This window comes from Oncorhynchus keta, chromosome 25 (assembly GCF_023373465.1).
Source record: "Oncorhynchus keta strain PuntledgeMale-10-30-2019 chromosome 25, Oket_V2, whole genome shotgun sequence".
NCBI lineage: Eukaryota > Metazoa > Chordata > Actinopteri > Salmoniformes > Salmonidae > Oncorhynchus > Oncorhynchus keta.
The window spans coordinates 24,939,951-24,966,970 of record NC_068445.1 but is presented as its reverse complement, the minus strand read 5'-3'; the positions used below and the strand labels follow the sequence as shown (position 1 = coordinate 24,966,970).

The window sequence follows — 27,020 nt, the reverse complement described above, 5'->3', positions numbered from 1 at the left end:
TCAACAAAGACTACAAAACATATAATTGTGTGTTACTCGTTTAAGCAGGCTGGGTTTGTCTGTTGTTGTGACCTAGATGAAGATCAGATCAAATTTGATGACCAATTTATGCAGAAATCCAGGTATTTCCAAAGGGTTCACATACTTTTTCTTACCACTGTACCTACACACACAAACACCTCACTCTGTGAGAGAGAAAAAACGCCACCTGCTGGAGAAGACAGATTTTGGGCCGATTTATCATTCTCGCTTTCGCGTCTTTCTCTCTAGTCTGACTTGAGAGCTGCTGCGAAAATGGCGGTGTCTCGTCGCTCATCGCAGCAACAACAGTGCAACCTGCTATCTCCGCCACGAAACGGTTCTCTTTCGGTAAGTCCGCCGGGATCTCCCTCGCTTGATCTTGTGACAGCGACGTTAGTGCCTCCGGATGGTGAGCGTGGATGCAGCACGGGCATGGAGAATCCTTCGGCCTCCCCGGATCTTCAAACCTCGGCCCTCAGCAGTGGGAACAGCACAAGTCCGACCACAACAACCTCCGGCGGGGGGAGTAGTAGTGTCTCGAGCCCGAGTTCAGGAGGCACGACCCCTGGCGACGGTAGTGGGATCGGTGGAGCTTTCAGGGAGCTATTTGAGGCCTGTCGGAATGGAGATGTGTCCCGGGTGAAGAGACTTGTTGACTCGGTGAATGTGAATGCGAAGGACATGGCCGGACGAAAATCTACCCCTCTGCATTTCGCTGCTGGTTAGTTAAGATAGCGCTTGTTTTTGTGTTGTCAGCGCGAGTTGGCAGGTTGGAGTGTTTTCAAACGTCGCATCGTGCTTGTGAAAAATATCAAAATGCTGGTGTGCCACGACGAGAATGGATAACTAGTTATTAGTTAGCTACTATACTGTAACTAATTACGAATGCTAATTTAATTTGCTTCTGTTAGTTAGCTAACTACTTTTCCAATATCAAGGCCCATCGAAAACAGCTAACTTAGTTGGCTAACTAGCTAATACTAAAGACAGTTTGGCACACAGACCGATAGGGACAGAAGGCCTCAGTCTCTCAGCCTTCGTTGTTACTAGCTAAACGTAAACAAACGTGCATTTTTGGGTGTTTCTCAAGCTAATCCGCGGTGAACCCCAGAGTGTACTTTTTGGTTCCAACCCAGCACTAACATACCTCTGGTTCACTAAATCAATAGTTGGTGATTTGTTGAATCCGTTCTGTTCCAGGGCTGTAACCAAAATATGCATACCTTTTTTGGCATTCTAGAGCAGGGTTTCCCAAACTCTGTCCTGGGGCCAATGCAGGGTGCACTCGTCGTTTTTGCAATAGTATTACACAGCGGACTCAAATAACCAACTCTTCAAGCTTTGATTATTTGAATCAGTAATGTGGTGTTAGGTCAAAAACCAAAACGTGCCTTGATCGCAGGATTGAGTTTGGGGAACCATGTTCAAGAGGAACTGCTAAAAAGTAGTTTGGTTGTTAATATTATGCTCTGTTATTATAAAAAAAAATCTTCATAGAACTGACATTACATTTTTTGGGGTAATTTAACCTTTATTTAACTAGGCAAGCCAGTTTAAGGACAAATTCTTGTTTACAATGACTGCCAAACCTGGACAATGCTGGGCCAATTGTGCGCCGCCCTATGGGTCTCCCAATCACGGCCGTATGTGATACAGCCTGGATTACTGTCACCATGTATGCACTGATCATGTTTTGTCTGTCATTGTGTCAGGTTTTGGCCGGAAGGATGTGGTTGACCACCTCTTACAGACTGGAGCAAATGTGCACGCCAGAGACGATGGTGGCCTCATCCCCCTGCACAATGCCTGTTCCTTTGGCCACGCTGAGGTGGTCAGTCTACTGTTGTGCCAAGGTGCAGACCCCAATGCACGGGACAACTGGAACTACACACCTCTGCATGAGGCAGCCATCAAGGGCAAAATTGACGTGTGCATCGGTAAGGGTGGATGTAAAAAATAAATTGTCTGAAGATGGAGGGTGACATGCACATCCTAAACTTAAGAATAGCTGTACTTCAAATACCTGCCTATGGAATATTGCTGCTCCCAGTGCCTTGTTACTGCACCCAAATATACAGTTTTGTCTTTCAACACTCTTAAACCCTGGTCATTTGTCCAGGAAATGTTATGTTGACAATATTCAATCAATCCAATTTACATCAGCAGATGTCACAAAGTGCTTATACAGAACCCAGCCTAAAACCCCAAAAAGCAAGCAATGCAGATGTAGAATTGACTTTACTAAGGTGATTTACTATAGGTATGTTAAACTACTGTAAACTGTGCAAGGTATAAGACTATAATTGAATTAAAATGACACTGTTTCCTATGTCTCCTTCACACAGTGCTTCTCCAGCATGGCGCTGATCCCAACATCCGTAATACGGATGGCAAGTCTGCTCTGGATCTGGCAGACCCCTCTGCCAAGGCTGTGCTCACCGGTGAGTTTCATACAACTACTCCCTTTCAGCCAGTTCTCTCCCCCATTACATTGGGTACGTTCCTATGTTGTATATTGTATTTTACGTGACTGCAACGACCTGGGCCCGCTTTCCCAAAAGCATCTTAAGGCAAAATGAATATTGGAACCATAGGATCCTATCATTCTAATGATTAACTTAGCCATAAGATGCTTTTGGGAAACTGGGCCCAGGACTGTAACCTTTTATCTGAATCATGGCTTGTCTTGACTTGGAACTCTGTGCTGTTCTAACCTGATATTTTGTATTCAGGTGAGTATAAGAAAGATGAACTCTTGGAAGCGGCAAGGTGAGTATCTTTATCGACTTGTTTCATTGGAGTGATCTGTTTGTAGTATTAGGCTACCTACCACATCTTTAATAATTTTCTAATACAAAATATTTTCTCTTTCTTCTGTTCTCTTATGAACTGTGTGCTACAGGAGTGGCAATGAAGAGAAGCTGATGGCACTATTGACCCCACTAAATGTCAACTGCCATGCCAGTGATGGCCGCAAGGTAAGAAGGATATCGCCTCCACAACATTACATGCCCACATGTTATATTAATGTTGTATAATATTGTAGCATATGCTTGATTTGTTCTAAAGATTGGTGTGACCAATGGCAAGAAAAGTCTGGAGAGAGACTGTTTTCAGCCTACATTCCAAAACAGTCACTTGTGTAGGGTTTAAAAACACCATCTCATCCTAGGAGGATTATTATATGTAGAACACCATAAAGAGGATTTGTCATTGGATTGGATTTAGGCAGGGGACGCTTTGACTTTAACCAACTTCTGCTCAGGCCATATTCTCTATATACTGTACTGATTTAACAGTGATATCAACATGGGTTTTCCAATTTTTGACCAAATATTTTCTGTGATTGTAGTTGAAATGTAATCCTTTTCATTGTATATAAATGTATGTTACCCTATTTAACCATTCCCTGTTTTCATTTTGGTACAATGTTTTTGTAAAAAAAAAAAACTGTTTAGTAGAATATGGATAATTAGTATTTTTCTTTCTACTCCTTCAGTGTTTAGCTATTGCTCCAAATCAATTTTGCAGATAGATCTTCGTAGGAAATATTTTCACTTTTATTTGGGTCCCTCAGTTACCCCTTAATTCTAGTAACACTGATCCTCGGTCTTCTGCACATCAAACATTTGCTATAACCAAGTTGTTGCCAATATCGATCAAATTTTCCTATCAAAGCTGTTATTTGAATATACTAGCTTGAAGCTCTCAGATCTTTGTTTTTGAATAGTTGGTCATGTTTATCACATCATTAATATTTTATCATGTAGTGCAGAGTTTCCCAACCCTCTCCACGGGGTTGTTTTGTTTTAACCCTAAACTGGCTCACACAGTCTGGGGCGGCAGGGTAGCCTAATGGTTAGAGCGTTGGACTACTGAAAGGTTGCAAGTTCGAATCCCCGAGCTGACAAGGAACAAATCTGTCGTTCTGCCCCTGAACAGGCAGTTAACCCACTGTTCCTAGGCCGTCATTGAAAATACGAATTTGTTCTTAACTGACTTGCCTAGTAAAATAAAGGTTAAAATAAAATAAATAAATAATTAGTCAAAGGCTTGATGATTAGTTAACAAATTTAATCAGGTGTGTCAGTTTAGGGTTAAAACAAAAATGTGAAACATCTGGGGGGTGGGGTGAGGACAGGGTTGTTAAACCATGATGTTGTGCAGTGATTCCCAATTCTGCTCCTAGAACTCAACAGTAAAATTAAAAAAATAATAATAATAATATTTGTGGCCCAGGACATGCACACCTGATACTACTTGTCAACCAATCATCAAGCCCTTGACAAATTGAATCAGGTTTTCAAAAATGTGCTGTTGGGGGTACTCGAGGACCGGAGTTGGAGACATGGATTGTAGCGTGTTATGTTATGTAAATTCAATTTTAGCTTAATGCATTGAATCTCTAGAACTTTCACAGACCACATTTACATGCACACTAATATCTCATTATTCGGGATACTCATGTATTGTTTGAGTTGACGCATATAAATATCATATCCTGTTTACAATAACCTGAAAAGGCTTGTATCCTGGCTATGCGAAACCTGGATAAGTTGCCTGGGATTTGCTGATCTTAGGTGGGATACTGTGGCATGTAAACATCTTATCCCATTTACTGTTGTTTTTCAGTCTGCGCAGGCTTAGTTTCACATTTCATGGATGTTGGGCGATGTTTTCTTCTCATTGTCAAACAAATCACTTCAAAATGTAGGCTACCTGCGGAATTCAATCAACCATAATTCCAGAATTGATTTAGCTGATACTCTGTACTGGACCATATAGCCTACTGGCTATATAGCCTATAAGTTTCTGCTTATAATTACAAACATTTGGTAGGCCATTATTATAGTTTCTGACATTTGGTAGGCCATTTGTTTGTCAACTACAGTTAGATACATGCAGCTTCTTCTCTGTCAACGTATTGCACCAGAAGACTAAGTAAAGTAGTGCTCACCAGAATGTCTTACATCAATAGAATTAATACATTAGTAACCTGGTTAACATTGGTTAAGTTGTCTGTTTCGTTTAGGAGCTGAGGAGAAAACGCTATAACTTCAGAACACTAAAGATTGGTCATGTGCAAAATGTCCTAATGTCATCAGTTTGACCGATTTTAAGGAAATGTATAGCTGAGGACTATGAAACACGTTTCCGATAAGACTTCAATTAGTCTTGGGTGCAAATTGTATGTTGTTGAAATACTGTCTGCTTGCATAAGTGTCGAAGATGACACACTCATTCGCATTTTCTCGAGATGCTGAAAGAAATAATATTTTCCTGTTTGAGACAAAAGAAACATTTGTTGTTAAAAACAATAAAACATAATTCTGCAGGAGTTAATAGGATATCACGCTGCATGTGAGGTTATAGTCCTACAGTCCATGTCCATATTTCAGTTAGTATTCCATTTAACCCCTATGAATTTAAATTATGAATATTTTGTTCATTCATAGATACAGGGATACTCGTGAGTGGGATATTGAAGGTGAAAGTACACGGCTTATCCCGAAAGACCTTTAGCAGGATATGAGCTACTATCCAGAATACTGTACATGTGAACATGGTCATTGGCTTACTGTCATGAGTGCTTTGTGGTAATAGGATGGTTGTTTAGGATTATTTTCATCTTTGCATTGTTATTAGCTGTTGATTAGTTTAGTGTTTGGATCAGATGATATTGTTTCACCAGAGCACTCCTCTCTCTACTCAGGGTGTCATGACTTGACAATTAACTTCAGTCTGAGGAAAGTGTATTTAAAGTCAAGGCTCTACTTTGCATTGGTAATTGTGGGATAGTTTTTGCTCATTTGTAATTGTATTTACCCCTCGTCTTGTTTGGCACTAGTTTTAATTATTCAGTTTTTCACCCCCAATGCATTCTCATGAGTAGAGAAGTCATTGCCAAAAAGCTAGAATTCATCTCTGAGTTGGCAAGAAACCATATCTTTCTCCTTTTCATAATTTTGAATAATACATAATCTAGAGTCTATTGGCTAGGATGAGCAGTATTTTTCTGTCATCATAATTCACTCTGGCTAACCTGGTCCCTAAAGTGTATAATTTAAAATCCTACTCATTATTCTTTGACATTTAGGTTTTCCAAGCACATTACCTTGTTCCTAACTGACATTTAGGAAATCCTCAACAACAACTAAATGTTATCATAACTGCGTCTCCTCCATCTGTTTTGTTTGGGTTTGTATGAATGGGCCGTTTTGTTAAGAAGACTCTTGGGCACACTGTGGTGACAACAAAGCACTCACTCCCTGCGCCTCCGTGTGCCTGTGCCAGTCTGAGGACTTGTGTGGGTGTAGGATAAGCACTTTGGCTTTTCCCGAGGGGATAACCAGGGAGCCTGTCTTCCTTATTAAGAATACTACGGCGCAACAATGAGAGTAGTCACCTTTCCCTAAAGCTGTGTACTCATTGTACCTGGTGTCACTGAATTTCTATGAATGGTTAATTCCGGTGTGTTTCTCACTTCACTTTAAAGGGTGATAGGCTAAAAGTATTATTTTTTGCTGTGAAATAAAAATACTAAAATTGTAATTTGTTTTGTTTTTTGTGACTCTGGCAACATTGTCGATCAGTCAACATCCCAAAAAATGCTGGTAAGTTTCTCGATAACTGCCACCTGATTGTTGCACTGTTGTGATTTGTATTTTTTTTTCTTTAATCCATGTTTTATTTGACCAATACGCTGGCTCTCACTTGTAATTGTGCATCATGGAAATGGGTCTACTGGTCACGTTCATATTTCCCACCCCAATGCTCCTGTCCTGTGAATATGTGTGTGGGTGGGTGTATGTGTGCCAGACCTAGGTTTAAATCGTATTTGTTGTCTTTCGAATACATTAGCTGTGCTTGATTTGAGCTTTCCTGCTGCGATGGTACAGATGGAATAGTCCCCAAAGTGGACTACCAAAACCATGCCCATCAAGCACTCCAGCAAGGCTCAATCACATGCTGAAAGGATTTAAAAGAAAACAGGTGGGCCAACCTACTTTTTGAACCCAGGTCTGGTGTGTGTGTGTGTGTGTGTGGTGGAGGTGAGTAAGTGGTTCTGAGGCCACGGCCCGCTTCGCTCGTTGGTTTTGGAAAGGAGCTCGAATATACCACATTGCCTGCTTTTCCAGAGTGCCACCCTCCCCTTTCTGCACTCCTAACTACTTTACACACTCTGCTAAGTTTCAATCACTTCTTGCTCTTCAATCAATATATTTATTGTAGGACTGTGACTTTTCTGTTTTGGTCACATGTGCATGTCTGGATGCCTGCACCTGCATTTTGTCAATTGATTCTTGTACTATATTGTATGTTTGTGATTTGACACTGTCCGCTTGTCTCGTCTTGAATGGGTCATATTCCTTGGTTGAAGAAAAACTCTAATTCCTCATCTTTAAGTGCTGTGCCGTCGTTGCTGCTCATGCTTTTTGTATTATTCGATTTCTTTCCGTGTGATTGCCTTCATCAAACGTGAATGATATTGTTAGTCTGTCCTGTCTGAGTTGTTCAGTGGTCTTATTTTGTCTTGATACCTACCAGTGCATGACTGCTACTGTTTCTTCCTTTCTGTCCGTGAGGTAAACTGTTGCTAAACTCCTGGGTGGCAAACTTTTCCACAGCTTTGTGTACACTAACATTATTATGCTTGGCTCACATAGGCACCATGTGATTTGGAATGGCCAAACAGATCTACACAACATATTTTTATGAATAAACAGTAGATTCAAACCGTAGCCATCTTTTTAGCCTCCTGTATATTATGTTTAGGAAGGAAGGGGTGTAGTTGAGGGACAAGTCAGATTTCCATTTTTCATAACTTGTTTGAGGTAAGCAAGCGTTAGTGTGCGGCCTAAGAAATATATTTTAAGATTGATCATCTGAGACTTCTGTCAGACTTTCATAGACGGGGCGGTTGAGAACAGGTTGATTTTGTTTTTGGGGGTGTAATACTCAAACCATTCTGAGCTTGCATCCTTCCACCATTCAACTGCAATGAGAACTCAGACTGCTCGCCCATGCAATTTGCTTCCTAGCATAATCAGCCATTCACTCTCTGGCTCCCTGAAGGCAGTGTGTCCTGATGTGCATTGACTCTGAGCTCTGTGTGTCTAATGACATGTCCTCTCTTCCAGTCCACCCCACTGCACTTGGCGGCTGGCTACAACCGAGTCCGTATCGTCCAGCTACTGTTGCAGCACGGGGCAGACGTCCATGCCAAGGACAAAGGGTAAGACCAAACTCAATACAGTTCCATTGAAGGCCTGTTTTCCTCCACTGTTTCTTCGTCTGAGACCATTCTCAGCTGAGAAGCGTCTCAACCACAGATTCATAGAATACAAGAACTGTTCATTTGAATGACTATCTCTCTGGCAGTGGCCTGGTCCCTCTCCACAACGCCTGCTCCTATGGACACTTTGAGGTCACAGAGCTTCTGCTCAAGGTAAGGGCTCTAAAAGATTCTAGTTCTTTTTACAAAATGGATTTCTGTGGACCCGCCATTGATGCCCCTTTTAATTAGACAATTGTAGAATGTTGGTTTTATTGATGGAGAACAATTAATAAACTCTCCTGTCTGTCTACAGCATGGAGCGTGTGTGAATGCCATGGACCTGTGGCAGTTTACTCCTCTCCATGAGGCTGCATCTAAGAACCGTGTGGAGGTGTGTTCGCTGCTGCTGAGTCATGGTGCCGACCCCACCCTTCTCAACTGCCACAGCAAGAGCGCCGTGGACATGGCCCCCACCCCCGAACTCAAAGAGAGACTAACCTGTGAGTTCAGTGGGAGACTGGAGAGAACACATACGTGCATACACACTTTTTCTTGCCACGGTATGCATGTATGTGAGCCCTTTGGAATTACCTGGAATTCCCTTTGGAATTACCTTAGATTTGATCTGATCTTCATCTAAGTCACAGCAATAGACAAACATAGTGTGCTTACACAAATTTGTGTGTTATTCGTTTATTTTTCTTGTCTATATTGAATACATAATTTAAACATTCACAGTGTAGGTTGGAGGGAAGTATGTGAACCCCTAGGCTAATGACTTAGCTTTTGGATAATTGGAGTCAGTGGTCAGCTAACCTGGAGTCCAATCAATGAGACGATATTGGAGGAGATGTAGGTTAGGGCTGCCTTGCCCAATAAAAAAAAAACTCACAAAATTTGGGTTTGCTATTCATTAAAAGCATTGCCTGATGTCAACCATGCCTCGAACAAAAGAGATCTCAGAAGAAATAAGATTAAGTATTGTTGACTTGCATAAAGCTGGAAATGGTTATAAAATTATCTCTAAAAGCTTTGATATTCATCAGTACACGGTAAGACAAATGGTCTATAAATGGAGGAAGTTCAGCACTGTTGCTACTCTCCCTAGGAGTGGCCGTCTTGCAAAGATGACTGCAAGATCACAGCACAGAAAGCCCAATGGGGTTAATAAGAAAATTGGAGTGTAAGCTAAAGACTTACAGAAATCTCTAACATGCTGACATCTCTGTTGACGAGTCTACAATACGTAAAACACTAAACAAGAATGGTGTTCATGGGAGGACAGCACAGAAGAAGCCACTACTGTCCAAAAAATTGCTGTACATTTGAAGTTTGCAAATGTGCACCTGGATGTTCCACAGCACTACTGCCAAAATATTCTGTGGACAGATTAAACTACAGTTGAGTTGTTTGTAAGGAACACACAACACTATGCGTGGAGAATAAAAGGTACAGCACACCAATATTTATTTCACCTTTATTTAACCAGGTAGGCTAATTGAGAACAAGTTCTCATTTACAACAGCGACCTGACCCAGATAAAGCAAAGAAGTTCGACACACACACAGTAACGGAGTTACACATGGAATAAACAAACATACAGTAGAAAAAGTATATATACAGTGTGTTCAAATGAGGTAGGATAAGGGAGGTAAGAAATAAATAGACCATGGTGGTGAAGTAATTACATTATAGTAGTTAAACACTGGAATGGTAGATGTGCAGAAGATGGAGGTGCAAAAGAGCAAGATAAATACATAAATAAATACAGTATGGGGATGAGGTAGTTGGATGGGCTATTTACAGATGGGCTATGTACAGGTGCAGTGATCTGTCAGCTGCTCTGACAGCTGGTGAGGGAGATATGAGTCTCCAGCTTCAGTGATTTTTGCAGTTTGTTCCAGTCATTGGCAGCAGAGAACTGGAAGGAGAGGCGGCCAAAAGAAGAATTGGCTTTGGGGGTGACCAGTGAGGTATACCTGCTGGAACGCGTGCTACGGGTGGGTGTTGCTATGGTGACCAGTGAGCTGAGATAAGGCGGGGCTTTACCTAGCAGAGACTTGTAGATGACCTGGAGCCAGTGGGTTTTGCAACGAGTATGAAGCGAGGGCCAGCCAACGAGAGCGTACAGGTCGCAGTGGTGGGTAGTATATGGGGCTATGGTGACAAAACGGATGGCACTGTGATAGACTGCATCCAATTTGTTGAGTAGAGTGTTGGAGGCTATTTTGTAAATGACATCGCCAAAGTCAAGGATCGGTAGGATGGTCAGTTTTTCGAGGGTATGTTTGGCAGCATGAGGGAAGGATGCTATGTTGCGAAATAGGAAGCCGAATCGAGATTTAATTTTGGATTGGAGATGCTTAATGTGAGTCTGGAAGGAGAGTTTACAGTCTAACCAGACACCTACAGTGGGGAGAACAAGTATTTGATACACTGCTGATTTTGCAGGTTTTTCTACTTACAAATCATGTAGTCTGTCATTTTTATCATAGGTACACTTCATCTCTGAGAGACGGAATCTAAAACAAAAATCCAGAAAATCACGTTGTATGATTTTTAAGTAATTATTTTGCATTTTATTGCATGACATAAGTATTTGATCACCGACCAACCAGTAAGAATTCCGGCTCTCACAGACCTGTTAGTTTCTCTTTGAAAAGCCCTCCTGTTCTCCACTCATTACCTGTATTAACTGCACCTGTTTGAACTCGTTACCTGTATAAAAGACACTCAATCAAACAGACTCTAACCTCTCCACAATGGCCAAGACCAGAGAGCTGTGTAAGGACATCAGGGATACAATTGTAGGCCTGCACAAGGCTGGGATGGGCTACAGGACAATAGGCAAGCAGCTTGGTGAGAAGGCAACAACTGTTGGCGCAATTATTAGAAAATGGAAGAAGTTTAAGATGATGGTCAATCACCCTCTGTCTGGGGTTCCATGCAAGATCTCACCTCGTGGGGTATCAATGATCCCCGTCCAACCTGCACAGAGGGAGAAAATTCTCAAATACAGGTGTGCCAAGCATGCGCCCAGCCTGCCACAAGGAGAACCTAGAGCGCGATGGGACGAGGACATCCTTGCCGGCCAAACCCTCCCCTAACCCTGACGATGCTGGGTCAATGTGCGCCGCCCGATGGTGTCCCCTGATCGCGGCAGCTGCGACAGAGCCTGGACTCGAACCAGGATCTCTAGTGGCACAGCTAGCAACTGTGATCCAGTGCCTTAGACCACTGCGCCACTCGGGATGCCCTCAGTTCTTTATTTTTGATCAAATCCAGATTATTTCCTTTGTCATTATGGGTTAATGTGTGTAGATTGTGGCAAAATACCTTCCAAATGCACTGTATACATGTGCACACTTTTTATACCTGATAATGAAATAAACACTTGTGCACAGACTACTCTCACAATTCATAAAGACTATATACAGCTGAGAATGTCTGTGTGGGCCCATGGCTTTTCTCACATTTCAATTTAACCTTTTTCATTCAATCTCCTTTCTGCCATCCAGATGAGTTTAAAGGTCATTCACTGCTCCAGGCAGCTCGGGAGGCAGACATGGCGAAGGTGAAGAAGACTCTGGCTCTGGAGATCATCAGCTTCAAACACCCACAGACAAATGAGACAGCCCTGGTGAGATCATCCCTGTTCCTTCTGGCTGATGCTCAATGTCACAGTGCTGACGTCTATAATGTTACGTCATAATCAACAGCTATGGATGTCACAAATGGCAACCTATTTCCTATATTAAAAGTTATGGGCCGTGATCAAAAGTAGTGTACTATATAGGGAATAGGGTGCTATTTTGAATGTAATCCTATGTCAGAATACATTTGTGTAACATACAGAACCTTGCTCCCTTTGTGACATGCATGACCTAGGATAAGCACAAAACCTGAAGGCATTCACACACTCTCCATACAGTGATTTCATTGAAGGTGTTGTCCTTCTGTTTCAGCACTGTGCCGTTGCCTCCCCTCACCCCAAACGGAAGCAGGTGACAGAGCTGCTGCTCCGTAAAGGTGCCAACATCAACGAGAAGAACAAAGAGTAAGACACCATGTCCGTGTTTCCAATAACATTGTATCGGAGGGCCCCCCTGCAGAATGAGAATCCTCTGAGGCTGATTCCAGCGCAAGTAAAGTGATACCTCTGTCTCCTCTTCTGTCTCTAGCTTCATGACAGCACTGCATGTTGCGTCTGAGAGAGCACACAACGACATCCTAGAGGTGCTGCAGAAACATGGAGCCAAGGTACACCCTGCAGGCTTCTTCAGTCTCACAAATACCACTTCATTTAATTTATCTTGTCATTTCTCACTGGCTCACAGCCTCCATATCTGATAGTTCATAAAATATTTTTTGGTGAAGTTAAGTGTATCACAATTAGTTTTGAATCTGTTGCTGTTTGTCACTGACTATTCCCTCTGTCCTTCTCCCTACCCCCTCCATCCCTCCAGGTGAATGCGGTGGACACCCTGGGTCAGACGGCCCTCCACAGGGCAGCCCTGGCGGGCCACATCCAGACATGCAGACTACTGCTGAGCTACGGGGCTGACCCTGCCATCGTCTCCCTGCAGGGCTTCACTGCCTCACAGATGGGCAACGAGGCCGTGCAGCAGATCCTCAATGGTACAGTAGTAGAGCGTCTTGGGTTAAATACAAAGATTATCTTTTTATATTCTATTCTCTACATTTGGGTTGACAATGGTACCTGTGTGCATCTAAGATGTTTTATGAACTTCGATGAAAGATGCATTACATACATATGGCCTTTAAATCTAGCCTATGCAGTGATGGTAAGTTTGCAGGATGTATAAGAAAGAAATGATCAATTATCTTGCCCATAAATATTGCATAGTGCTTCGTCAAATTTCCCAGTATGTTTTATTTCATGATGTTGGTTCATTTCATACAGAAAATGTTCCAACTCGTAACTCTGACGTGGACTACCGGTTTCTGGAAGCCGCTAAGGCTGGAGATTTGGACACTGTGCAGGTAAGCTGATCAGCTACATCGTCTCGGGGTCATGAATTTAATCACGTTACATGCATCAACCATCGACCTACCATCATGAATCCAAGATGTCTTCCTCTGTCACCTTTGATATTCCGTCTATGTTGTCACGTCTGTGTGTTGTAGCAACTGTGCACTCCTCAGAACGTGAACTGTCGGGATCTGGAGGGTCGTCACTCCACCCCTCTGCACTTTGCTGCAGGCTACAACCGTGTGGCCGTGGTGGAGGACCTGCTACATCATGGAGCTGACGTACACGCTAAAGACAAAGGGTCCGTGTTGTCTTTACTAGTCCACCCTACTACCTCTGTCTTCCTTAGGTCTCTGCTGAGACTTTTGCTTTCACTTCAGATAGTCAGCAAAAAGGCTTTCACTTTGTATGAATAAATATCTTTACATTTGCTTTCATTCTGCATTGACTACCTCTTTATCATTGGATTACATTTAGCATTCAATACATACAATACTTGAAAACTTTAGTCATAGAATTACATAATTTATAGGATCTCTGTGCTTTTACTGGTTTAACTAGTCTTCTGTCTGTCCTGCAGTGGTCTGGTGCCCCTCCACAACGCCTGCTCCTATGGTCACTATGAGGTGGCTGAGCTGCTGGTCAGACACGGGGCATCGGTGAACGTAGCTGACCTCTGGAAATTCACCCCTCTCCATGAGGCTGCTGCCAAGGGCAAATACGAGATCTGCAAACTGCTGCTCAAGGTTAGTCTAGCTGTGCCTTTCATATCAACTCTTCAGAAATGATCAGGTCGCAAAGGCATAAGGCTATATATACTGAGGCAAACGTAAGTATTTATTGTGATAGCTTTTTATAGACTTTGCTCAAAGCACCAAAATGTCTCTCTGTGTATATGTATAACTAAAAGAGATTTTCAGCGCCAGAACAAAGTATTTAACAGAACATCTTTTTTTAAATGTACATTCAAGATGATGCATTTGTGTGTGTTTCTCCAGCATGGAGCAGACCCCACCAAGAAGAACCGTGATGGCAACATGCCTCTGGACATGGTGAAGGATGGAGACACAGACATCCAGGACCTGCTAAGAGGAGACGCTGCCCTGCTGGATGCTGCTAAAAAGGGCTGTCTGGCTCGTGTCCAGAAACTCTGCAGCCCAGAGAACATCAATTGTAGAGACACACAGGGACGCAACTCCACTCCCCTGCACCTTGCTGGTATTGTACCTACCAGAATCAATTCATGGAATCAATCAATCCATTTTCATATTTTTATAAAGCACTTTTTACATCAACAGTTGTCACAAAGTGCTTTACAGTTACCCAGCCTAAACCTTGAATAGCAAGCAGTGGAATCAATTTATTGAATGGGAAATGTGGAACCCAGACACAAACTTTTACTACCCAAACAGAAGTGGATCCCCTTACATAAAAGGATGACAGGCAACTCATCAAACCCTGGACACTTTGATCATTTGTAGCTATACTATTACACATTACATTCATTCATTAATGCTTTTTTGTAAGGTAGACTGCCATGTTTCATGTTGTCATCCGTCTTGTGTCCCACCTCTAGCTGGCTACAACAACCTGGAGGTGGCGGAGTATCTCCTGGAGCACGGGGCTGATGTCAACGCACAGGACAAAGGAGGCCTCATCCCCCTGCACAACGCTGCCTCCTACGGGGTGAGTCGGCACATATTACGCCAGGCTGTGGAAGACATTGTACATGCTGTATGGTTTGACCTAAGGTTTTATAACATAGACAATACATAAATACCTACGCTATGTAACAGCTTGGATGATGACTTAGAAGATATTGTTTGGGTTACAAAACCTTATAGAAAATCCGCACAGCAAATATAAGGAACAAAACACCCACACTGCTTTCACAAGATTTCCACAAGGTCACTTTCATCACAGTGTGGGTGTTTTGTTCCTTATATTTGCTGTGCGGATTTTCAATAAGGTTTTGTAACTGTGTGGATGTCATCCGTTTCTGGTCATATCGTGTTATTAATTTAGTCTCATCTGCTACTCCTATCCTCTGCTCCTCTCCTGTCTCTCCTCTCCTACAGCACGTGGACATTGCTGCCCTCCTGATAAAGTTCAACACGTGTGTGAATGCTACAGACAAGTGGGCCTTCACCCCCCTCCATGAGGCGGCTCAAAAGGGCCGGACCCAGCTGTGTGCGCTCCTGCTGGCCCACGGAGCAGACCCCACCATGAAGAATCAGGAGGGACAGACGGCACTGGACCTGGCCACGGTAACATGCCTTGATCTCTTACTGTTAGAGCAGCTAGCAATGCCACAAAATGAAGTGTTGTTTTTTTGCTGTTACTGGCAGACATTTGCTCAAATGGCGAAGGTGCATAAAGATAGGAATTCATATATGACTCCATCGTTTGAACACTATCCACAGTTTAACTACGGCGTGCGACGTAGTTCTGATTTTATAGGCAGATTGAACCATCTCATTTTTCTCTTTTTTCTAATTGCCGCCGTCTTGGAGCTAGAATTGGGATCATGTACAGTGCATTCGGAAAGTATTCAGACCCTGTGACTTTCAAAAAACAAATTACGTTAACAGCCTTATTCTAAAATGTATCCAATCATTTTTTCCCCTCATCAATCTGCACACAATACCCCATACTGAAAAATTAAAAACAGGTTTGTAGAATGTATTAAAAAATAAAAAACATAACTTATACATAAGTATTCAGACCCTTTGCTATGAGACTCGAAATTGAGCTTGGGTGCATCCTGTTTCCATTGATCATCCTTGATGTTTCTACAACTTGATTGGAGTCCACCTGTGGTAAATTCAATTGATTGGACATGATTTGGAAAGGCACACACCTGTCTATATAAGGTCCCACAGTTGACAATGCATGTCAGAGCATAAACCAGGCCATGAGGTCAAAGGAATTGTCCGTAGAGCTCCGAGACATGACTGTGTCGAGACTTCAGATCTAGGGAAGGGTACCAAAACATTTCTGCAGCATTAAAGGTCCCCAAGAACACAGTGCCCTCCATCATTCTTAAATGGAAGAAGTTTGGAAGCACTAAGACTCTTCCTAGAGCTGGCTGCCCGGGCAAAGGGGAAAAGGGGCTTGGTCAGGGAGGTGATCAAGAACCTGATGGTCACTCTGACAGAGCTCCAGAGTGACTCTGTGAAGATGGGTGAACCTTCCAAAAGGACAACCATCTCTGCAGCACCAATCATTCCTTTATGGTAGAGTGGCCAGATGGAAGCCACTCCTCAGCAAAAAGCACATGACAGCCCGCTTGGAGTTTGACAAAAGGCAATGAAAGGCACTCAGACCATGAGAAACAAGATTCTCTGGTCTAATGAAACCAAGATGGAACTCTTTGGCCTGCATGCAAAGCATCATCCTGGAGGAAACCTGGCACCATCTCTACGGTGAAGCATGGTGGTGGCAGCATCATACTGTGGGGGTGTTTTTCAGCGGCAGGGACTGAAAGACTAGTCTGGATCGAAGGAAAGATGAACGGAGAAAAGTACAGCGATCCTTGATGAAAACCTGTTCCAAAGCGCTCAGGACCTCAGACTGGGGCTAAGGTTCACCTTCCAACAGGACAACGATCCTAAGCACACAACCAAGGCAATGCAGGAGTGGCTTCGGGACAAGTCTCTGATTGTCCTTGAGTGGCCCAGCCAGAGCCCGGACTTGAACCCGATCGAACATCTCTTGAGAGACCACCTGAAAATAGCTGTGCAGCGACACTCCCCATCCGACCTGACCGAGCTTGAGAAGAATGGGAGAAACTCCCCAAATACAAGTGTGCCAAGCTGCTAGCGTCATACCTAAGACTTGAGGCTATAATTGCTGCCAAAGGTGCTTCAACAAAGTACTGAGTAAAGGGTCTGAATACTTTTTCATTTTATTTTTATACATTTGCAAACGTTTCTAAAAAACTGTTTTGCTTTGTCGTTATGGGGTACTATGTGTAGATTGAGGATTTAAAAAATGTAGATTAAGGCTGTAACGTAACAATGTGGAAAAAGTCAAGGAGTCTGAATACTATCTGAATTCACTGTATACTGTGCTAATGTCCATACAAAAAAATAGTAACAATACATTTCGGTGAACATGGCAAATGAGCCATTTGTTATGTGAGTACATGGGGGACGCCATCTTTATGCACTATACCATAATATATTCTTACCACTTTTCCAATTTTATATATTTTGACATACTTAGCAGAAACTAGGGATTTGGTCCACAGCCTGAAATTCAAACTTTTAGAACAACCAGCTCTCGCATATGGCTTTGCCATCTAATTATGCCCTCCTCTCAGGCTGATGACATCCGGGCCCTGTTGATGGATGCCATGCCCCCAGACGCCCTGCCCAGCTGCTTCAAGCCCCAGGCCACAGTGGTCAGCGCCGGCTCTGTCATCTCCCCGGCCTCCACGCCCTCCTGCCTGTCTGCAGCAAGCAGCATCGACAACCTGGCCGGGCCCCTCAACGAGCTGGGGGCCGCAGGGACCTCCGGGGTGGCCGACGGGGCCACGGGCTCCGATAGGAAGGAGGGAGAATGTGAGTAGAGAGAGAGCCAGGAACGAAACTGGGGCCGGGGTTTTAGCATGAAGCTGATATTCTACCTGTTTTGATATTCTTGTAGATTCAACAGCTTTGACTCAATGGTGGAAGTCGAACATGCTGACTAGACCAGGCACTGGTGTGCGCCTAGTTTTTGTTTTCTAGTCTCTCCTCCTTCAGTCTTCTGACTTTTATATTGGTTGGCAACCAATTTATGGTGCATTACCACCACCAACTGGACTGGAGTGTGAATCTCAGTTCATCTTTCAATCACCCATGTGGATATATGCTCCTAAAAACCAATGAGGAAATGGGAGAGGCGGGACTTGCAGCGCATCAAGCGTCTCAAATAGAACTAAGTTCTATTTTGGCGCGTGTGTGTGAGCAGTTTGGATAAAATTATTGAATAACATGTATGTGGTCAGCATGTAAGTCAATACAGATGACTCAATGTGGCCTATTCATTTCACATACTGAATCTGCTCTTTGTATTCCAGTGGCAATGTTGGACATGAACATCAGTCAGTTCTTGAAGAGCTTGGGTCTGGAGCATCTGAGGGACATCTTTGAGAGAGAACAGGCGAGTGTTTTAATGATTGAGTTTTATGCTATATCGTAACTTATTTAATATGGCATCTAATGAATCTGACATTTCATGTGTATTTTTCCCACTCTTGAAGTAGCTGTTATCATGACACAGTTTAGGATCCCTGCTCTGTACTGAATGTCCTGTTCTCTCCCAGATCTCTCTGGATGTGCTGGCTGACATGGGTCATGAGGAGCTGAAGGAGATTGGGATCAATGCCTACGGCCACCGACACAAACTCATCAAGGGAGTGGAGAGGCTGCTGGGAGGACAACAAGGTCTGGACCAATATTCCCTCAAAAGATATTCCCTCAAAAGAAAAATTTCAGGTCTGCTGAGCGCAAACTTGAACGTTGTGAAAGTTCTGTGCAACTTCCAGCGCACATTTACTGTGAACACTGAGGCTGTACCTGCTTTAAGTTATAGTTTTAACAATGGCCAAGTAGGCTACTGTGGCTATTCGATCATAATGTAAGCCTACCAGAGTGGAGACAAACAATGGAGAAAATACACCCCATAACATTTTAACATGGAAATAGCTGTTCTATCATTCAGCCAACAGTCAATATGTGGTGTTCAATGTAGGCCTACATTCCATGAGACTTTTGGAAAAAAACATGCAGTGCTTGACATTAACCTGTTTATCCACTTGTCCTTCAGACAAGGAGGTGACTGAAAAGGTTGTTTGATGCAAGAAACCACTTTGCAAAATAAAATGCATTATTATTCCCATACCCTTTATTACAGCGAATCAGACAAATTATGCTAGCTACCCTCTGCCTATTGGCTACTTAACTTATTCAAGCATGTCTCAAAATACAACACTGTCCCTTAACATAAAAAAAAAGCTTTTTACCTGACTTGCTTTTCAAAGTTTTGTGCTCTTGTAGGAAGAAATCACTCCCCTCACTAACTAGCAAAATATATTAACAAAATGTTCACACGTGACTACATGCAGGTCCTGCTTTGATCTCAAAGCAAGCACATCTTCTCACGACCGCTCGTGCTGTAAATGGTCCAGATCCATATATGGCAATGGTCTATTTGCATATAGGTCTACTGCAGCTCTGATTGGTTACGCTGCATCGGGCTGAGTCTTGTGCATTAATGCAATAGAATCCTACTCCGATGCGTTCTGCCTACAACAACATTTCTTGCATAGTTTTGCATACAAAGTCTCTCATAGTTTGTTTTGTTGCGGTATGTTGCATTTAAAGTGGCTAATATTGTGTTGATTTGATCATAATTGCCACAGTAAAGGGAAACATTGATCGTGTTAACAGAGAAAAATCTAGAAAATTGAGTGAAGTTCAATCTTGTGCTTCTCTCCGTGGGCTGATATTTTTTTTGTGCGGCAGTCTCGGAGCTACTGCGCGAGGGAACATCGGTCAGAACATTCCCGAGAAATCTCTGAGGAGCTGATGTGGCTTTTCCCATTTATTGCTGCCTCAAATACTTAGACTATTCCTCCAATTCCTGGAATGGAGATTCTCTATTGAAAGTTATTTTTAGTCCAGTGCTAGGCCAAATATACGTGTGGGAAACTCACCCTGAAAGTATAGGTGGGAAGCCAACCCAATATGTAACCAAGTTTATTTCCAGGTTATTTGTTTGTTCTCCAGGTGCCAACCCATACCTAACATTCCACTGTGCCAACCAGGGCACGGTCCTCATTGACCTTGCCCCTGATGACAAGGAGGGACAATCAGTGGAGGAGGAGGTGGGTACACCCATACAGAGAGAGATACACTGAGTGTACAAAACATTAGGAACACCTGCTCTTTCCATGAGACTGACCAGGTGAATCCAGGTGAAAGCTATGATTTATTATTGATGTCACTTGTTAAATCCACTTCAATCAGTGTAGATGAAGGGTAGGCGACAGGTTAAATAAGGATTTTCAAGCCCTGAGACAATTAAGACATGGATTGTGTTTGTGTGCCATTCAGAGGGTGAATGGGTAAGACAAAAGATTTGAACGGCATATGGTGGTAGGTGCCAGGCACACTGGTTTGAGTGTGTCAAGAACTGCAACACTGCAGGGTTTTTCACGCTCAACAGTTTCCTCTGTGTATCAAGAATGGTCCACCACCCACAAAGGACATTCAGCGAACTTGACACAACAGTGGGAAGCATGTGAGTCAACATCGGCCAGCATCTCTGTGGAATGCTTTTGAGACCTTGTAGAGTCCATGCTCCAACAAATTGAGGCTGTTCTGAGGGCAAAAGGGGGTGCCACTCAATATTAGGAAGGTGTTCCTAATATTATGTACACTTGTGTATAATGTATACGTACGTATATATTCTATGTGATTCTGTGAGTTGACCTCATCACACTCTGGTCTGAATGCTAATAAAAATGGAGCCTTTGACAACACTGATCCACAGCATCTTAATGAAGCTGAGTGACGGTTCTGTACCAACTGTCGCTCAGGGGTGAAACAGTACCATGTTTGGAGAAATCGAATAATTCTGTGATTAAAAAAAACAACTGTTTTAAGACATTTCATGTTTGTTTTTCTTCTCTCTGCTCCAGATGCAAAGTACCATCCGAGAACACAGGGATGGAGGCAACGCAGGAGGGGTGTTCAGCAGATACAACATCATCAAGGTCTACTTTACATTATATTACAGTACTACACGCTCTACTCTACATTTGCTCATAGGATGGATCTCTTTGAGATATATAAAAAATATCTGTTATTTTACCAGGTAAGTTGACTGAGAACACGTTCTCATTTACAACAACGACCTGGGGAATAGTTACAGGGGAGAGGAGGGGGAAGAATGAGCCAATTGTAAACTGGGGATTCTTAGGTGACCGTGATGGTTTGAGGGCCAGATTGGGAATTTAGCCAGGACACCGGGGTTAACACCCCTACTCTTACAATAAGTGCCATGGGATCTTTTAATGACCTCAGAGAGTCAGGACACCCGTTTAACGTCCCATCCGAAAGACTGCACCCTACACATCATTTTTTAGACCAGGGGAAAGAGTGCCTCCTACTAGCCCTCCAACACCACTTCCAGCAGCATCTGGTCTCCCATCCAGTGACTGACCAGGACCAACCCTGTTTAGCTTCAGAAGCAAACCAGCAGTGGTATGCAGGGTGGTATGCTGCTGGCTTTAGAAATACACCCATATCTTCAATTTGATACCATCCTCGATCAGTTATAGGTTGTTAAGAATGCACTATGGCAGGGGTCGGCAGCAGACGGCCCAAAACTTGCCTGCAAGTGGATACATTTTTTTATTTATGTTAAAATAAGAGATGTGTTCGTGTTTTTAATGTAATTACTGTTATTTTACATTTACATTTAAGTCATTTTCAAATTGTCTCTTTTTGGGCTTAGTTGTGGTCATTTTGCAGCGTACAAATTTATTCTTATTATGTTCTGGCCCCGATCATCCACTCCGACAAAAATCAGCATCGGGCTGAATCTAGTTGCCTACCCCTGCACAATGGTTTCAGGAATGTTGATCCCATCTTTTGAAAAGGAAGGAAGATTAGAAGTTATTGGTATTGCGGCTATAATTGATTCCTGTCTGTGTGTGCATGCAGATCCAGAAGGTGGTCAATAAGAAGCTGCGAGAGCGATACACACACCGCCAGAAGGAGATCTCCGATGAGAACCATAACCACCACAATGAGCGCATGCTCTTCCATGGTAACAAGACATATTCCATAATCATATTACAACCTGTTCTTTAAAAAAAAGTTTTTTTAACCACGCTCCTTATTTCAACAACAAAAATGTCTTAACTGATTATCACTAGAGAAATGTTTACCCTGTGTCATTATTGTTATACTTTTTATTTATTTTTTACAAATATCAATTTCAATCGTATTTCACATTGTTCTTGTTTCATGTCTTTTGGTTCTCCAGGTTCTCCGTTCATAAATGCCATCATCCACAAAGGCTTTGACGAGCGGCATGCATACATCGGAGGGATGTTTGGAGCAGGGATCTACTTTGCTGAGAACTCCTCTAAGAGTAACCAGTATGTGTATGGCATCGGGGGTGGCACCGGATGCCCCACTCACAAAGACCGCTCCTGTTACCTGTGCCACAGGTGAGACATGATTGATGGAAAGAACACATATTTAGGTGAATTGAGGGTTTACTGCTATTACTCATGATTAGACAGCTTTCATCAGAGCTATGATAATTGTGAAACCTAATTACTGAACCATTATTTGACCCCTGTTCTCCGTGACTTCCAGGCAGATGTTATTCTGCCGTGTGACCCTGGGGAAGTCCTTCCTCCAGTTCAGTGCCATGAAGATGGCCCACGCCCCCCCTGGACACCACTCTGTGATTGGTCGGCCCAGCGTCAACGGCCTGGCCTACGCAGAGTACGTAATCTACAGAGGGGAGCAGGTGAGACTTAAATTGAATACTATTGAATACTACTAGGCAAGTCCAGGCAGAAGTTTTACAAATTAGGGGCTGGTTTCCCAGACACAGATTTGAGCCTAGACCTGGACTAAAGCATCCACAATGGAATATTTGCTTTGAAATCCAGTACTTATTATTTGCTCTTATTGCTCTTCACTGTCTCATGTTTGTTGGCAGGCCTACCCAGAATATCTCATCACCTATCAGATCCTTAAGCCAGAGAGCACAGACACGTCTGCTGCAGGAGAGGATCAGAAGTCCTAGTCCTGCGCCACCAGACCAATCTCTCTCTCTCACTCACACACACACACACACACACACATATTCTCCTGACCCACAACATTATTGTAATGCCTAAACCTTTTTCAGACTGAGTTCCATGCTTCTTGTCCAGTAACAGTAAACTGGACAGATGACATTAAATATATTGTAATATACTGTAATATATTATGAAATGTACTGTAATATATTTATGCAATAAGGCCCGAGGAGGTGTGGTTTATGTCCAATATACCACAGTTAAGGCCTGTTCTTAAGCACAGCACAACGCAACGCAGAGTGCCTGAATACAGCCCTTAGCCATGGTATATTGGCCATATACCACAAACCCAGAGGTGCGCCTTATTGCTATTATAAACTGGTTACCAACCTAATTAGAACAGTAAAAATTATGTTTTAATCTTAACTGTGGTATACGGTCTGATATGCCATGACTTTCAACTAATCAGGATTCAGGGCTCAAACTACCCAGTTTATAATTAAGCAGTAAGGCACGAGGGGGTTTGGCATATGGCCAAAATACCTAGGCTAAGGGTTGCTCTTAAGCATGATGCAAAGCAGAGTGACTGAATACAGCCTTTGGCTGTGGTATATTTGCCTTATACCACAAACCCCCAAGGTGGTTTGCCTTATTGCTATTATAAACTGGTTACCAACCTAATTAGAGCAGTACAAATTTGTCATACCTGTGGTATATGGTCTGATATACCACGCGTTCAGCCAATCAGCATTCAGGGCTCCGAATCACCCAGTTTATAATATGAAATTAACTGTCGTATATTATCTCCTGCTTGTGGTGATAGTCTTTCAGTTTCCTTTGCATTGGCTGCATGTATAGACAGGCGCATGTATGGCCAATATCGGGTGTGGGTTCCCCATTAGCTACCCTTGGAGAGGGGGTTGTAGAGATTCACTCTCTCATCTGCCCTGCAGTGTCAGAATAGTTGGCTACCATTCTTACCTAATCATGCCTTGTGACTTGGAGAATCACCTATTTTCAACCCTGTTGTTCTCAACCAGTCTGTAACCCCTGTAATACTGCCCCCTGCCCACCATCCTTACATGCATGCATACATACATAATGTATAGCCGTAGAATAGTTTGAGATTTGTGATTTATAATGATGCAGATTACACTAGTACCACATGGATTACTCAATATTATTAATAGGATTGTTTTTCTTAACTCTTCTTGAATTGCCTTACTACATGCCTGAGGTATATTCCAGATAATGCAAGAGAACCGTAGAATTAGAATTCCTCATCCTAATTCTATGAGGAGAACACGCATGATTTGGAAGAGAACAGTTATCTACTCTGACATATTATTTGTTGTACAAGAAATGTGAACTCCACAACCCGGATTGCCATGGTCTTATTCATGGACTTCTTTAAATTCATGAGTAAAGATTTGCACTTTTAAATAGATACTATTTAAGTTATTTGACATTAATTGCAAATGTTATGGTAAAGAAAAAATGTATGTACAGGTTGTGTAAATGGATGTGTATAACTGTTTAACAATGTCATTTGGAGTTTATTGTAAATTAAGTCTAAATTCCTTTCTGGCCTTGATTCTCTTTACTTTTTGAATAAATGTTGTCCATGTAAGAGCAGTTTGTTGGACATTTTGTTTTCATGTTGGCTCTGATTATTTTCTACAGCTGGTAAGATAGTAATATGGAATTAGTATAGCCAAACATGTTACATGTTAATGATGTATGAAAAAGTTAAACATGATTTAGTAGTAGAGAAAAGTAATTACTGATAATGCTTTTAAAAGCACTGAATTTGAAAGGTGTATGAGGTGAAAGAAATATATAAATCCCAACCGCTTGATCAGTTCAACCCCTGATTATTAGTTATTACAGCTCCATATATAGAATAAAGTCATACATAACAAGAAACAAGTCAATGTTTTAACTAGAACCATTACTAAATAATAGCTACTGGACTTTAGTTTTCTGCAATGAGCGTTCTGTTTCAGTCGAGTGGAGGTCAACTTGTATCTGGCACTCGGTCACTGTGGCTGGTGCTGGAGTAGAGACTATGGTTAGAGTACTGGCTGGTCTCTCTGGGATTATGATAGGCTGTACTCCAATAGTCGGAGATACAGAGAATCTGTTTACATACTATTGATTCAGGGAATAGGGATTCAAGTTGTTGGGAAACCGGTTATAGATGTTATCCATGGTGTACGTAGGCTTAGGGTATGAGAGTTGGTTCCAATGGTTCCTCACTGCTGACCCATCTGTGTCCATATAATACTTAGATCCTGGAACATCAATAGTTAGGGGTTGGGGTCATGAATGAGAATGTAAAACCAAATATAATGCCATGAAAAGCAATATTTTTCAAAAACGGTTCTTAAAGTAAAATCCTTCAAACAACCAATATTTGGCCTGGCTAGTGCAATAAAACACAGTTTACCTCATAGCTCAAACTTGGATACAGATTAATATAATAAAGACATTCAATCTGGCTATCATGTATATTTTCACTAACTGGAACTGCCAAACAAAGGTATAAAGAACCAAGCAGCAAAATGAAGGTATTAATATCGGACGTTCACCTGTCAGACAATGATTGTTCATTCACAGATATGACTAGTTTTGCTAACCTAACTTGTGCATTTAAATGCATTTCCAATCACAAAGCAAAATCAAGCATGCCATGCATAAATCATTAATAAAATCAAAAGTAATTAAAAACTGATAAATGGTCCTCATCAAAGCTTTTTTTTTTAAACCTTTGAATGTGTATTTAGGTTTCTCTCGCAGACTCCTGAGGAGTTATATTTCTGATATACCAATACACTTCAAACATTTTCAAAACAATGTATGGCCTTTGAGCCAATCAAAATAGCACACACCTACAGATGAAGTCAGAAGTTTACATACACTTAGGTTGGAGTCATTAAAACTTGTTTTTCAACCACTCCACAAATTTCTTGTTAACAAACTATAGTTTTGGCAAGTCGGTTGTGCATGACACAAGTAATTTTTACAACAATTGTTTACAGACAGATTATTTCACTTATAATTCACTGTATCACAATTCCAGTGGGTCAGAAGTTTACATACACTAAGTTGACTGTGCCTTTAAACAGCTTGGAAAATATCCAGAAAACAATGTCATGGCTTTAGAAGCTTCTGATAGGCGAATTGACATCATTTGAGTCAATTGGAGGTGTACCTGTGGATGTATTTCAAGGCCTGCCTTCAAGCTAAATGCCTCTTTGCTTGACATCATGGGAAAATAAAAAGAAATCAGCCAAGACCTCAGAAAAAAATGTAGACCACAAGTCTGGTTCATCCTTGGGAGCAATTTACGTAATGCCTGAAGGTACCACGTTCATCTGTACAAACAATAGTACGCAAGTATAAACACCATGGGACCATGCAGCCGTCATACCGGTCAGGAAGGCGACGCGTTCTGTCTCCTAGAGATGAACGTACTTTGGTGCAAAAAGTACAAATCAATCTCAGAACAACAGCAAAGGACCTTGTGAAGATGCTGGAGGAAACAGGTACAAAAGTGTCTATATCCACAGTAAAACGAGTCCTATATCGACATAACCTGAAAGGCCACTCCGCAAGGAAGAAGCCACTGCTCCAAACCCAACGGCTTGCAACTGCACATGGGGACAAAGATTGTACTTTTTGGAGAAATGTCCTCTGGTCTGATGAAACAAAAATAGGACTGTTTGGCCATAATGACCATCATTCTGTTTGGAGGAGAAAGGGGGAGGCTTGCAAGCCGAAGAACACCATCCCAACCGTGAAGCACGGGGGTGGCAGCATCATGTTGTGGGGGTGCTTTGCTGCAGGAGGGACTGGTGCACCTCACAAAATAGATGGCATCATGAGGTATGACAATTATGTTGATATATTGA

The 27,020-nt window shown here is 42.3% G+C and overlaps 1 protein-coding gene across 4 annotated transcripts; it reads left to right on the top strand.

Annotated features, from left to right (window-relative positions):
* The first annotated feature begins 240 nt into the window (after positions 1–240).
* Positions 241–24,736, top strand: LOC118358447 (poly [ADP-ribose] polymerase tankyrase-1). Of its 4 annotated transcripts, none has more exons than XM_052479005.1 (28): positions 241–742; positions 1,734–1,958; positions 2,367–2,462; positions 2,754–2,790; positions 2,924–2,999; positions 6,615–6,635; positions 8,163–8,257; positions 8,404–8,470; positions 8,613–8,799; positions 11,818–11,939; positions 12,265–12,356; positions 12,481–12,559; positions 12,766–12,937; positions 13,224–13,303; positions 13,448–13,593; positions 13,873–14,038; positions 14,291–14,510; positions 14,869–14,978; positions 15,371–15,559; positions 17,617–17,857; positions 18,358–18,440; positions 18,604–18,724; positions 20,069–20,166; positions 20,983–21,057; positions 22,010–22,117; positions 22,328–22,521; positions 22,673–22,829; positions 23,025–24,736. In XM_052479005.1, exons 1-28 carry the CDS (start codon positions 295–297, stop codon positions 23,109–23,111), a joined length of 3,792 nt encoding a protein of 1,263 aa, XP_052334965.1. In that variant the 5' UTR covers positions 241–294; the 3' UTR covers positions 23,112–24,736. The 4 variants fall into 4 exon arrangements, with proteins under 4 accessions (XP_052334965.1, XP_052334966.1, XP_035592174.1 ...); XM_035736281.2 differs by having other exon boundaries at positions 242–742; positions 22,010–22,115; positions 22,335–22,521; XM_052479006.1 differs by lacking the exon at positions 6,615–6,635.
* The last annotated feature ends 2,284 nt before the right edge of the window (positions 24,737–27,020 follow it).

Coding starts and splice junctions, on each gene's coding strand:
- LOC118358447 (XM_052479005.1), top strand. CDS start 295: ATGGCGGTGTCTCGTCGCTCATCGCAGCAACAACAGTGCAACCTGCTA. Junction 1,959..2,366: donor CAAAATTGACGTGTGCATCG/GTAAGGGTGGAT, acceptor TCCTTCACACAG/TGCTTCTCCAGCATGGCGCT. Junction 14,979..15,370: donor ACAACGCTGCCTCCTACGGG/GTGAGTCGGCAC, acceptor CCTCTCCTACAG/CACGTGGACATTGCTGCCCT.